At 31.7% G+C, this 14,027-nt stretch overlaps 2 protein-coding genes and 1 pseudogene across 2 annotated transcripts; 1 reads left to right on the top strand and 2 right to left on the bottom strand.

Annotated features, from left to right (window-relative positions):
- Window positions 1-3,305: 3,305 nt before the first annotated feature.
- Window positions 3,306-4,547, top strand: LOC146942047 (uncharacterized; annotated as a pseudogene).
- Window positions 4,548-7,084: 2,537 nt separating this feature from the next.
- LOC146942046 (uncharacterized) lies at window positions 7,085-8,030 on the bottom strand. Its single transcript, XM_085755992.1, has 2 exons — window positions 7,801-8,030; window positions 7,085-7,570 (listed from the first exon to the last, which is right to left on the bottom strand). The coding sequence occupies exons 1-2, from the start codon at window positions 7,994-7,996 to the stop codon at window positions 7,314-7,316; spliced, it is 453 nt and encodes a 150-aa protein (XP_085612118.1). The 5' UTR covers window positions 7,997-8,030; the 3' UTR covers window positions 7,085-7,313.
- Window positions 8,031-12,916: 4,886 nt separating this feature from the next.
- LOC146942045 (uncharacterized) lies at window positions 12,917-13,970 on the bottom strand. Its single transcript, XM_085755997.1, has one exon. It carries the CDS (start codon window positions 13,565-13,567, stop codon window positions 13,175-13,177), a length of 393 nt encoding a protein of 130 aa, XP_085612123.1. The 5' UTR covers window positions 13,568-13,970; the 3' UTR covers window positions 12,917-13,174.
- Between the last annotated feature and the right edge of the window lie 57 nt (window positions 13,971-14,027).

Here is a 14,027-nt window from a genome sequence, read left to right as displayed (position 1 = left end):
AATGTGAGTTTCATCAAATTCATAACAGAGAAATAAATATGTAAAAATTCATCCAACATTTATAAGTGAGTAAAAAATTATAAACCAACATAAATTATGTTTAACAAAAAGGGTTAGAGACTTCTACAAGATAACAAATCAATATTAAAATTTAGACTAAAAAACATGTTTAAATTTAGTGACTTCAATAAAACGAGTTTATAAGATATAAACTATAAATTATAATCTCAAAATTGTCTTACCAAATATACTTGCATTCCATAGTTTATGAGAAAAAAAATATTAAAATTACATCGATTCATTCCAGTTTTTTTGTGTGTACAGAATTGTACAATTGTACAAACGAAACGTGGAGCATGTACTGAGTTACGGGTGGTTTGAGTATGAGGTCACGCGCTTGAATAAATTATGGGCCCAGCCCGGATTAATGGTTGATTAGAGCCATGAAAGTCAAACGAATTCAACTTGAATAATATCACGTGAGATTCTTACAGCCTGGTTGTGGGCCCTCCTTACGTGGAGGACGTTGAAGTCTTATTTTTCAAACTGCTCTTTTTATGGCTTTTTTTTGGAACACTCTATTTTTTAATCAAAAGTTTGTTAATCTAGTTTGTTAAGAGTTGTAATTCAATTCAATTATGTATTTCTCCCTTAAACCACCAAATTCTGTTATTGCTCGTTTCTTTAAAGAAATTTCCATTTTACCTTGACTTCTAGTAAACCTTTTTCTAATAAATTTTAGTTATATAACATATTAATAATTAATTAATAATCTTGGTTAAACATTTCTGTAAACAATAATTGTAGTTAAACATTAACTTTGTTTAAAACCTACAAAAGAAAATTAAGTATGTTTAAGATACAATTGAAGTGTATGTTTAAATTGGCGATAATATTACACATTAGTATGTTTGGTTCTGATTTGAAGTATAAATTTTCACATTTCAACGATATTCTATCCTAAAAGTGTAGAAGCCACAAATCGCAGCATCAAATTGAACAAACATTTGAGTAGATTTTCATCGTAAAAACAAATGTTTACTACTTTGACAGTTGTTATTTTGTCATAGGTATCGCCATATCGGCAATCTAAACATGTAATCATTAGAGCATAATCCTAGAATATGAAGATTTCGAGTTTGAGCTTTACTAATATCGTTAAAGAAATAAATATAAATCTCTTTTAGAAACTCCTTATATTTAAGATTTCTTTGTGACAATTCATAGTTCTTCCTTCCTAAATCATCTTTACAAAAAAATGAATATCTTAATAGAAGTTTTGCTTTTGCAGCTTGTGGCCTCATCTCATGTAAAACATAATTGGTGATGAGCACTATGAGTAGTACTTTCCTTTGCCTTTGGTAATTCAATTCAATTCAATTATGTATTTCTCCCTTAAACCACCAAATTCTGTTTTTGCTCGTTTCTTTGAAGAATTTGGATTTTACCTTGACTTCTAGTAAACCTTTTTCTAGTAAATTTTAGTTATATAACATATTAATAATTAATTAATAATCGTAGTTAAACATTTCTGTAAAAAATAATTGTAGTTAGACATTAACTTTGTTTAAAACCTACAAAAGAAAATTAAGTATGGTTAAGATACAATTTAAGTGTATGTTTAAATTGGTGATAATGTTAGACATTTTTTTTGAGGGAGGGAATTACATATTAGTATGTTTGATCTGATTTGAAACATTAATTTTCACGTTTCAACAACATTTTATTGTAAAAGTGAGAAGCCGCAAATCGTGGCATCAAATTGAACAGGTGTTGAGTAGATTTTCATCGTAAAAACAAATGTTTACTACTTTGACGTTGTTATTTTATCATAGATATCGTCATATCATATCGGCAATCTAAACATGTAATCATTAGAAAGCATAATTGTTTTTTTTTAAGAAGCTAAATTTAGAGCGCATAATTGTAGAATACGAAGATTTCGAGTTTGAGCTTTGCTAATATCGTAAAGAGATAAATATAAATCTCTTTTAGAAACTCCTTATATATAAGATTTCTCTTTGTGAAAACTCATATTTCTTCCTTCCTAAATCATCTTTACAAAAAAATGAATATCTTAATAGAAGTTTTGCTTTTGCAGATTGTGGCCTCATCTCATGTAAAACATAATTGGTGATGAGCACTATGAGTAGAGTACTTTCCTTTGCCTTTGGTAATTGGTTGCTTATAGATAGACTTGAGTTGAGATGAGTTTGGCTTTAAGATTACAGCTGTATACTTGTATATGTTCAACAACACAAACAAAAGTAGTCAAAAAGACTTTCGACCCCACTTGCAAATACATTTTTTAAAATTTTATGTTGTTTGTTAGTAAACATTATAAAAAAAAACGTTTGTTGTGTGTCAAACAGCTCAACTTTTCCTGTCATGTCATGTTTTAAACGCACCCAACAAAATTGTCCATTAACTACTTCTACCCTAATACTATTATATTCACTCACCGTCTTAATTTCCCTGCCCTACTTATTCAGTACGAGAATGATTTTATGATTTATATACCCTCTTTCATTTCTATTTTTGTGCTATCTTTCTTGCTCCTCCGTATACAGACCCGTATATAGTTGCATTATTAGTCTCTAGTTACTTAATGATTCTAATCTTATAATCTACAGCTGTGAAAATGTGGTACCGAACCTATACCTAGCTCTTCTTAATTTGGTTTATTAATTTGGATTGTTTATATGTGAGCTAGGTTACTCTAATTTATATATTCTAACTCCAAAGTTCTCTGCCTAACTGTTATCATTATAAGTACTAAAACAGTAAGGAGATAGTGACCAAATAACAATAAGTCTTCAATTCATATTCATTTTCATATAACTCAAATTATTTGTACAAAAAAAACTTTAAAATGTGAGTATAACCAATTGGTATGTTCGAATGATTAATGAATTTCATTTAATTTAAGGCTTGAATCTTCATTGAAACAATATTTTGTTAAACTTTACTTACTTATCGATTAAACTCTAATGTATCAATGCTTTATTTCTCTACCAACCAACTATTAGGACGAATTACTTTTAGATATAGTTTCACTTCCAAATGCTAATTTTTCTAGTCAATAGTTACAAATTTACACATGAAACTTTAAATTAAAACAGTTGAGAGGTCATATACTATTATTATACTAGACATTGAATTGATGAAACAGAAACCAAGAGGTGCAAAATGGATTATTATAAATAAATGAAGATGTGAGGAAATTTCAAAGAGGACAGAATAGTAAACTAAAAAGAAAAAAAGACAAACCTGGATCAGAGTGTGCCAGCCAGAAAGCTTGTTCTAATAAACACACACGCACATCAAATCGCATCTAATCTACAGAGTCATTGTATTTAGTTAGACCCTCCACACCCACCAACTATCAAAAGCCTAGTTTCCTGGAAAGTACCCTCCCCCTCAGGGTCACACCCTAACAATATCTCAAACCAAAAATAATCAATTTATTATTATATTTGTTGCATGCACCTTTATTTAACTAATCATCAAATCACCCTCTTTCTCTTCATATATAAATCCAATTAACACTTCACTCCCAATTTGCTACTACTTCCTAACATATATCATATCATATCATATAAATTCACCACATTCACTAATACTACTAACTTATATATAACTATATAAGTTATAAGCACTCACTCAAATAATAACAGAACACTATGGATTTGAATATGAATATGAATATGAATATGAATTTTGAAGCTATGAATAGAAGCTCTTCAACAGCAACATCATCATCAGACTCATGTTCCTCAGAATCAAACCCAACAAACCAAAACAAACTAGACAGAATCAAAGGTCCATGGAGTGCAGAAGAAGACAGAATTTTAACACGACTGGTTGAACAACATGGAGCAAGAAACTGGTCACTCATCAGCCGCTACATAAAAGGAAGGTCAGGAAAATCTTGCAGACTTCGGTGGTGTAATCAGCTGAGTCCCACGGTGGAGCACCGTCCATTTTCTTCACAAGAAGACGAAACAATCATAGCGGCACATGCTCAATATGGTAACCGTTGGGCTACCATTGCAAGGCTTTTACCTGGTAGAACAGATAATGCTGTCAAGAATCATTGGAACTCTACGCTTAAGCGTAGAGCGGGTTGTGGCGCTGGTCGTGGTGTTTGTGGTGGTTCTGTTACGGTTGCTGGAGGTGTTAATGGTGGTAACGAGGGTGGAAATTGTTCTGGTCAGTTTGCTTTTCAGGTGGAAGATGATCCGTTGACTGCGTTGACTCTTGCTCCTCCGGGGAATGGTGTGGAAGATAGGGAGGAAATGGTTGGTGATCATCGGTTTCCTTCACCGTCGGTGTCGCCGGAAAATGTTCCGACTGAGTTTTGGGATGTGATGAGAGGTGTTATTGCAAGAGAAGTTAGGGAATATGTTTCTTCTAATTTTTCTCATTAACTCTAGTTTTCATTGAATTAATTATTTAACGATATCAATAATCATGTTCACAAAAAAAAAAAATGTATCAATAATCATGATCATATTTTTTTTTTCCTGTTATTACTTTATTTTCAATTCTCTTTGTCCTACAAACTCAGATTTCAATTCTCTTTCTGGATTATTAGTACTAATTTTCTTTTTTAATGTGGCTAAGCTAAGCATTATATGTTACTGCTGGCAAGCATTGATACTTTAATTTTAACAGTGATTTATTTTTCTTAGCTATTACTGTTTTATATTATTGTACGACAAATTTTCCAAGTATATACTTCTGTAGAAAACGCGGCTTAATAAACAAACAATAGTACATACATCATAAATAATTTTTGCTTGAATCATATTTTGAAATTTGGCGTGGGTATGTACTTCTTGAGTAGTAGTACTATACTATTTGGTTACCAGTAATGTGTTGTGGTGACAGTTATCATGATGAACTTTATAATAATTTATACATTCAACTGTCATGATGAATTCAAAAAATAGCTATTAACTTAACTTAATAGTGGAATGTTGTAATGATCAACATTTAATGTATTTTTTGGCAAGGCAATATATTAGACTAAATTAAAAAGAGGGGGAAGTAAATGAATTTCGATGATGAAAGTCACACATTTTTGTTTCTCTCTTGATTTGCAAAGAAATGGCACAAAACATAGATTTTTTTTATTCTTTTTCAGTTTAGTCCCTAGTTCATTTGAAACTAATTAAGCAAAGCATATTAAGTTGGATCATTTTAGTAGATTAAAAAATATACAACTCTATTATTTATTTTTACCTTTAATTTATATAAAATAATACATTATTTTTAGTCTATTGTTTGTATCTATGCTCTTTTCAAACTCTTATAACTTTATTCTCCTATTGAGAGTGGAAAATGATGAATTTGCAACTTGCAAGAGCTTGGAGCCTCCACGCCAACATGGCCCAATTAGGAAATTGGTCTTTATAGAGCACATACCCGATTCATCTTTTACTTATTATACCCCACTATAACGTGGAAAAGCTTATTGCAAGTTGCAAGCAATATTATTACGTGGCAGAATAATCAACAAAATTGCAAGTACAAACAAGATTGTACGGTTTGGTTGTACGATAGTTAGATTTATGTTATTTTGTCCACACCTAACTAAATATTTGATCTCTCATCTCTACCTAGTGCATGTGCATCCACAGTTCAACATTTGATCAGCTTTCCTCATTTAAGATTTTAAGCGTCTAATTGAGTCTTATAGGAATACTCCTTTATAATTATTTTTTTAATGGCACTTAATAATTCATCTATTCAACAATAATTGTCATATTTACAAAAACATACATTCAAGAGTTTATGAAAACACTGAAATGCTCAAGTTTGCAAGAGATGAGGTAGATACGTATATCTTGCTTCTAAGTGAATGAGGTCCTTTTATAATGGACCTCTTTGCTTGTATTATTATTATATATCAAATGTGAGTTAGAATCACACTTTAAATGAAAAAGTGGATGTTAAACGCTATATAAACGAGATAATCTAATGATATAAAGTTTTATTTTGGGTTAGGATGTGGTGTTCAATTCTCTTTGTATGATTACTCTTGATCAAATGTGATAATCCTCTAAACTTCCTTCATGACCCAACACTCTTAAGGAGAGAATTAGAGGAAAATTTGCTCAGATCGTCGCGAGATACTCTTTGAGATTAGTAGATCAACGTCTGATTTGCATCTGACGTGTGTGCTTAATTAAGAACCTTTGGCACATGGGTTCAATCCGGATAAACCTTGGTCCAATATGAATTAACTGTTAATAGCTGAAATATGAATTCTTGACTCATATTGAGGTTTAAATTAGAATATTTTTAGGAGAAATGAGCCATTATAATTTGAATTTTAGCAAGGAAGATGACCTCACTCAAAAAAATGTTTTAAAAAAAATTGAATTTCAGTTCTCCTAATTATTCTTCCTTAACTAAAACTTCTTGTTAACTACTTGGAAAATAAAATTTTAGAAGTTAAACAAACAAAGTTTTGTTTTGGTTTATATCCACACAACATTATGTATGTCAATAGGTTGTCACAAATAATGACAAGAAGAAACATATACTGTTGTTAATTATGTTCTCGTCACTTTTGAATGTGATCGTTTCGCTAAAAAGACTGTTATATGTCTCAAAACATTTAACCTGTTGTTTGATTGAAAACACACATTGGTTAAACTGATCAATTATGTAACCTTGTTACTAGTTTACTGTCATTTTTAATGTATCATTTTCCATTTATAGAACATGAATATAGTCACACACACACACACATGTGATCACATTTCTCAAAGTAACAGGGAAGTTTCAAAATCTATGATAGGTATGTAGTAATATGTGGCATAGTAAGCCTTTCCTGATTCAGCCTGGGCATAAACTAATGAAAATGTTAATTGCTCAATAGGCACCTCAATTTCTCTCCCATTCGGTCATAATTCCCAATCGATTATTTTTGTGTGTAAAATTTGATCAGGTCGTAACTCTTGACTAACTATTTTCAACAAGGTGAGCAATTTTGAGGTGTCTATTGAACAACCATCAAAATGTTCATAGTCCCTTCAATATGAAGCCCTGGATACAGTTTATAAAATCAACATCCATAAAATACCCACTGCAGTTTTATTTAGATAGTAACAGAGACAAAAATACATCATCATATTATCTAGGTGGCACAAACCAAAACAAAAATCACAATTTTTTTTCTGTTGGAAAGAAAAAATAGATAGAGACCACCCATTTTATTTATATTTTGAATTCAACAACGTTATAAGGAAATCAGTTGCTTTAAAATAGGCCATGAGGGTGAAGAGGGGAATTGGACTAAATTAAAAGGAACGTGTAGATGGAACAGCAATGAACTTGGTGAGTCCAGCAATACAGTCATAGGCATTGCCTTCATCAGAGGCAAAGTAATAAGGCTTCCACTGATTCAGCTCAATCTTTATGCCCTCACCACCACCTTGATCAGCATTACCAAGCAACTTTGCTCCTCTAAATTCACACGTCGTGTAACTCCACATATTCGGTAGCAAGTAAACGCTGGGAACAACCGTGGAATTTCCTGAAGGGGGGTACTTGAACACTGCATTATTTATGTATGCACAAACCAAAATTAATCCATCAATCAAATGAAGAAGAAGAAAAATCAATATATATGCACAAACAATGGACATACAAGCGACCTTTGATAATAATTTGAAAAAATCAAAGTGGTTAAATATAATTAAATGCGTTGGTCTCGTGTTAGTGTCAAAAAACAAAAATGTTTTCGATATGAAGTAGTATCGCTGCTACGAGTTAATTGATACATACCCAATGTGTCATTTATTTGGAAGGGGCTATTTTTTATGGCCCATTGGGTGTAGTTAGTGCCTGCACGCCAACCTTCAGAGTCTCCAACCAAGATGCTTCTTTTGGTTCTGGCCTTGCTTCCTGACCCTGCAACCATTGAAGCAATCACAAGGAAGATAACTCCTTGTATGAGAATTCTAGACATGTGTTTATGCATCTTTAATTAATTTGTACCTACGATATGATTAGTTGATTGTGAATTCCAGTTTCACTGGCTTATATAAACCTGATTCAACATTGACTAATTAACTAACCAGTCTATTGGGCTTCGAATTTCAATCCATTTCTGTTATTTTCCCACAAAGGTTGGAAAATATGGTCATATGGAATAATATTGTTAAAAGTATATCTTTTATATTTAGTATGTATTTTTACTGGAATATGCGAATATCTTTTATATTTAATATGCATCTTTTATATTTGATAACATCTTGATAGTTAAATCAATAATGACTTGATAGTCAAGACCGTAACGACTTAATAGTCAAAACTTTTGTTGTATATATCCATGTTCATGCAATAAAATAAACAAGAAAATATTATCTTACATTTTTTTTTTGAATAGATCTTACATCCTTTTTTTTTTTGTTTACAAAGATAAAGGTAAGAAAACTATTATCTTACATTCTAAATATAAAAGATTTTTTGTTGACAAATACTAAATATAAAATATATTTACATATTCTAATAAAGATAAAGGTAAGAAAAATATTATCTTACATTCTAAATATAAAAGATTTTTTTTGACAAATACTGAATATAAAATATATTTACATATTCTAATAAAGATACATACTAAATATAAAAGATATTTACCAATTCTAATTAATACTATAAGAAGATTAGAATCTCTTAATGTATTCATACTTAGAGCATAGAAGTCTACATACATGCTCTCTCAAAGACTTTGGCCACTAACTATTATATTAGATTATGGCCTGAACCATATCTTCCAATTGTTGAATCTTAATTTAAATATTGTTACGACTTAGTTATGTGTACGATTGTAACATACTTTTTTTAGAAACTTCAGTCAAATCTCATTATATAAATGGATTTTTTGGTTTAGATCAATTAAGGGGACACATATCTAGAAGAATTTTCGTGGATAGTTTGGCAAAGATGCACAAAATGTGAACGTAATCAAAGTTTCTTTTCCCGGGAAAATTAGCCATATGGGTTGGTGACCGTTGACAACTTACGGTTGATTTGTATTGCTCATTGATCATTTAACGTCTCGTGTTATTTTTAATATCAAAATATTTGTTTAGTTAAATTGGATATCCTCCACAAGTAAACATAACATTGCATTACATGTGATATTGTATATATTTATATGCCTGTTTCTCTTACTTTTTATAGTAGTGTTAGCAACACACAATTGAAATCAGAACAAAATCATGATTGGATTGACTCAACACATAATTGTTACCACCTGGATGATAACTTGAGATTATAACTTATGCATAATATACACAAAAAATCATATTTGCCATTAAAGTTTTGTTGTCTAAGAACAATTTTTCTTAATTTTTTAGGGGTCAAGAGTCAATATAATCATTGAATCAAAATTTTAAAATGCCAAAAATACTCTCATTGGACTCCAATTCTTGTTCGCTTGTGATCAGGATATCACTCATAATCGCTACCTTTTCGATCGATTCTTTGTTTAAACGATTTAATAAATTAAGCCTCTGGGATCTCATTGTTTCAAATAGTGAGGTATGACTTTTTAGAGAGGCTACAAATGTCACCGATCTAAAGAGCCTTCATTGATATTATTTTTTTGGTAGATAGAGCCTTCATTGATATTATTAATTTGAAAACATATTAATTCATTTTATTTGTATAAATTATTATTTCTTGGTAAAAATATAATTTGCTCCCTGTAGAATTTATCATTAAAATAGCTATAGGCATATATACAAAAAAAAAAAAAAAAAACATGGAATCGATCTACTTTATTAAATCGGTTAAACAAAGAACCGATCTAAATAGTTGAGATCAGAAGTTATCTACCAAAATTAGGACTCGGTATGAATATTTTTAGCATTTTAAGGTGCATGTGAGCAATTGAGTTGCGTAAAGAGCAATCTTCTTTTTATAGGTCGCAATTGTTACATTTGGGTCCAATGGGCCATGTAAGACTCTTAGCCCAATATTTAGAAAACCCAAACGAGAGAGCAACCTAAGGAATTCTGCTCTTCTCCCAGCAAAATTCACTCGCGCCCAACTGAACTTCCCAAAATATTCCTGCATTAGTTAACTCCCGCAAGTGTAAAAAAACGTGACTTAGCTTTTACATATACGTGACTTAAATTACGTCGCGTGAGTTAACTCACGCCAGTTACAAAGTTACATATCTAGTATGGTCTGTAGTATGCAAGCTTTTTGAATCTTCATAGACTCGATTAGTGGTAGCAGTTGAGAAGTAAACTTTTTGTCCCGCAATATTATAAGCTTCTGGTGCAAAAGAGTAAATGGATATATTATTATTGCTTCATCATTCAACTTTTAACATGGATGCCTGAGGTATAAGTGTTGCCAATCATATCACATTTATTATTATTTTAGGCTCGAGTGTGACTTCGATATCACACTTATTCTTTTGATCAGGTGCTTGATGTTGAGTTTCAACAAACTTTGTAACTGGCGTGAGTTAACTCACGCGGGCCAAATTACCCCTGTATGAGTTAACTCACGCAGGGTATAACACATGTGTTAGTTCATGCAGGGGTATTTTAGGAAGTTCAGTTGGGCGCGAGTGATTTCTATTGGGAGAATAGCAGAATTCCAACCTAAGTACCTAACTAAATTGGACGTAAATTCAATCAATTATTATAAATGCTCTTTAGGCACCTCAAAACTGTTCACCTTGTTGAAATGAGGAAAACATGTTGGAAGTTCCTATCCATTGGATTTTGCACACAAACATAATGATCGGGAGTTACGACTCGACTGAGAGAAAATTTGACGTGCCTAAAGAGCGACTATGTTGGGAATATGGTTATGTAATTTTCCTCTTTCTTTCTAGCCAAATCAAGAGGTATACTTACTTAGGCACGAGTTTAAATATTTTTAGGCACACACACAAGACCATAAAAATAAAATAAAAGAGAATGAAATTGAATAAAAGTCAATTGACATGAGTAAATACGTTTCATTAATTTTTTTCACTTCATGTGAAGATGTGTCTAACAAAATTGATTTGTGATTGTGCCCATGAAAGATTTTCTCCCAACTCAAATATGTGATGTATGCTTGTCCTACAGCTTACTGATGATTTGATTCTTCCTTTGTCTATCTTTGATGAGTGGTCCAAACAACGTTTGTTTTCGATTGCGACTATAGTCTATAGGAGTTACCAAACACTGGACCTACCAACGAGATTCTTTTCTTTCATTGGCAAAGTTTTTTCTCCTCTTCCATGCGTGATAATGATTCTCTTCTACACCTACTGTTTCAGAAAAGAAACAAAACATGCTATGCTGCTCGCTCCTCTTTCCACTTCTAGAATCTAATGGACCTCCTTATGCTAACAAGGTAGGTTGTAGGTGTGTGTTGTATCCGACATCGACACAACACATTAACTACATTCAATTATCAGTGTTGATGTATCGGTGTCCGGTGTGTCATGTGTAGATGCTTCTAACTCAAGTTCAAAGATGATATCAAATTGGATCATTTTGGTTGTAGTATGACTTAAAAAAAAAAAAAAAGTATGCAAAAACAGCTAAATTTTTAGAATTAAATTAGGCTTGAACTAATTCCTTTTGCTAAGAATTCACCTAAATTCCTAAAATTCAATTAATTCGAGAAATAAAGAAATGAAACTACATGTTTTGAAGGGTAGAACTACATGTTTTGATGTTGCCTTTGTATGTATACCTTTAATTCCAAGTGTTCCTACTACATAGCATTAGATGCAAAAGTTACACTCCCAATTTAAAATTACACTAGTTAGTTTCTCACATATATATGCTGCTTTTCCATACATTCTGTTTAAATCACATTTATTTTAATCACTCATAAAACACTTTCTCTCGTCAAAATACACTAATGTCACAAATCTCAATGTTACCTAAGTATTTTCCCAAATTCTGATTATTTTTAGTTGATACTCCTGTATGTTGTATGAAATGCTGACAGTATGATTACTTTTCTTTTTATCCTGCTATTTCTAATGATGATTGCAACAGTAACAATTTTTAACAATGTCTAATTAAAAGGTCTCTCTCATGTTTTGGCATACTTACAAGATTTCTAATGTAATTCTGTTTGAAACAGAACTTATATTTGACCAACTATCCTTTTTCTACTGCTAGTGAGCCTGCAACTAACAAACAGACAGTTAAGTATCCTAATTGGATTCAAGTTATGAACTCTGAGGTTGAAGATATTCATAAAAACAAAACTTTGGATCCTTATTAAACTTCTAGAAAGTAAGAAACTCATTTGTTGTAAATGTATTTACAAAATTAAGTATAAGGCTGATGGAAGTTATAGACAAGAGAAAATTATAGAAAAGTAACATTATACAAATAGTATTAATAATGAGAACTTTGGTTATAAGGGATACAATGAGACTTATATGATTAATTAGAACTCCCTTCAAAAAAAAAATGATTAATTAGAACTGCTAACTAAGTGTAACTAACAAACTAAGTAGCATAAATAATTAGTGTAACTAATTTTTACCACATAGCAGCAATTAACTAACCAGTCAATGAGTTACAACACCAGTGGCAAAAAGTACTTCATAATGGTGATTGGATAGTAGAACAGATTTTGCAAGACAGAACACAAGACAATTGACAAGGTGCGGGGTCCTCTCTCCTTTTAGCACGCATCTTTTTTGGTTAAACAGTGTATTTGCACACTTCCAATTTCCAACTTCCAAGATACCTTATTCTATTTATTTTAATTATTAATTACCTCTCATGTTATTTTGTTTCTTCTGTTTTGGCATTCACCAATCAAATCTAAAAAGTTGTATCAGAATAATTACCAAGAGAAATAGTAATATGTACTAATGTTTTGTGCAGCAAAAAAAATAGTAATGTAGGCCAAACTAGACTTTGATGATAACTTCATAAGGATGATTCAATTAGACTAGGAAAATAAAAAGAAAACAAATAACATAGTAGCAAAAATATTAAAATGAGCTATGAATTTGTTACTAGCTGAGAATCATTGACACAAACCCGTCCACACTGATAATAATTTGAGAAGATGAATTCATTGAATGTAACTATATGGATCAGTGCCATATCAACGTTGGACACCGACACATATCAGACATCAGCCACTCTTCGAGTAACACAAAGAAACCAAATCAAGTGTTAGGTGGTGAGTTCTGAGAAGATTGTTCTTCTTGTCTGGTTTCTTGCTGAGTATTGTTAGGTGTTGCAGGAAGTGAAGTGGTGGTAGTTTCATTTACCCTCATAGGTATTGAATGGTTAATTCTGCCATCAATACAAGTAGAACATTTTTTCTCTGCCCAGCTTTCTATATCATATTGGCCATGACCCATGATTCTTCTTCCTGAGCATAGCCTTCCAATCATTACTGCAATTATACCCAACACAATTATCACTATGAGAACTCCAATGAGAGGACCAATGGAGTCATGTTGTGATGCACCATGGTAGGATGGTTGTGTCACTGTAAATGGAGGAGATTGTTGCTGTTGATACACCGGCATTGATGATGATGACGACGACGACATTGTGTTTCCTTTTACAGAAACTAGAACAAGTTCTTAGTACTTGGTTGTTTGGATTGGTAGGTTAGATTGAATGTAATGAAGTAGTTGGAGAAAAATGCAATGCGGAGTTAGAAATAAGGAGAAACAGAAATTACTGCTGTGGAAATGTTTGAGGGCACCACTTTAATTACTTGTAATGAAGATTGTAGGAGAGTGTAAAAGAATGTATGTTATTATTTGGATGCTTGATGAGATGTTGTTATGAGACATTCTCATTCTGAAATTCACTCCGTAAGGGTGTGTTTGGTTTGGAAGAGAAGTTGTGAAGAGAGAAACAGGTGAGAGAGAGTATAAGAAGAGAGAAGTATGTGAGAAATAGAGTAGATTTGAGGGGTTGTTTGGTATAAGAGAAAGAGAGAAGAAATAGAGAAGAGAGAAGTATTACTTATTTTTAAAAGTACTATAATGTCCCTATGTTGAT

This window comes from Medicago sativa, chromosome 3 (genome assembly GCF_051527215.1).
Source record: "Medicago sativa cultivar Bolivia chromosome 3, Bolivia_mono, whole genome shotgun sequence".
NCBI classification, from domain to species: Eukaryota; Viridiplantae; Streptophyta; class Magnoliopsida; order Fabales; family Fabaceae; genus Medicago; species Medicago sativa.
The sequence above is the reverse complement of the archived record's forward strand: the minus strand, read 5'-3'. Positions and strand labels throughout refer to the sequence as shown.

What these genes read in the sequence shown, in the direction of transcription:
- LOC146942046 (XM_085755992.1), bottom strand. Translation starts at nt 7,996, where the DNA reads ATGCATAAACACATGTCTAGAATTCTCATACAAGGAGTTATCTTCCTT. An exon ending in CCAAATAAATGACACATTGG is followed by an intron (nt 7,571 to 7,800) that starts GTATGTATCAAT and finishes TAAATAATGCAG; the next exon opens with TGTTCAAGTACCCCCCTTCA.
- LOC146942045 (XM_085755997.1), bottom strand. Translation starts at nt 13,567, where the DNA reads ATGTCGTCGTCGTCATCATCATCAATGCCGGTGTATCAACAGCAACAA.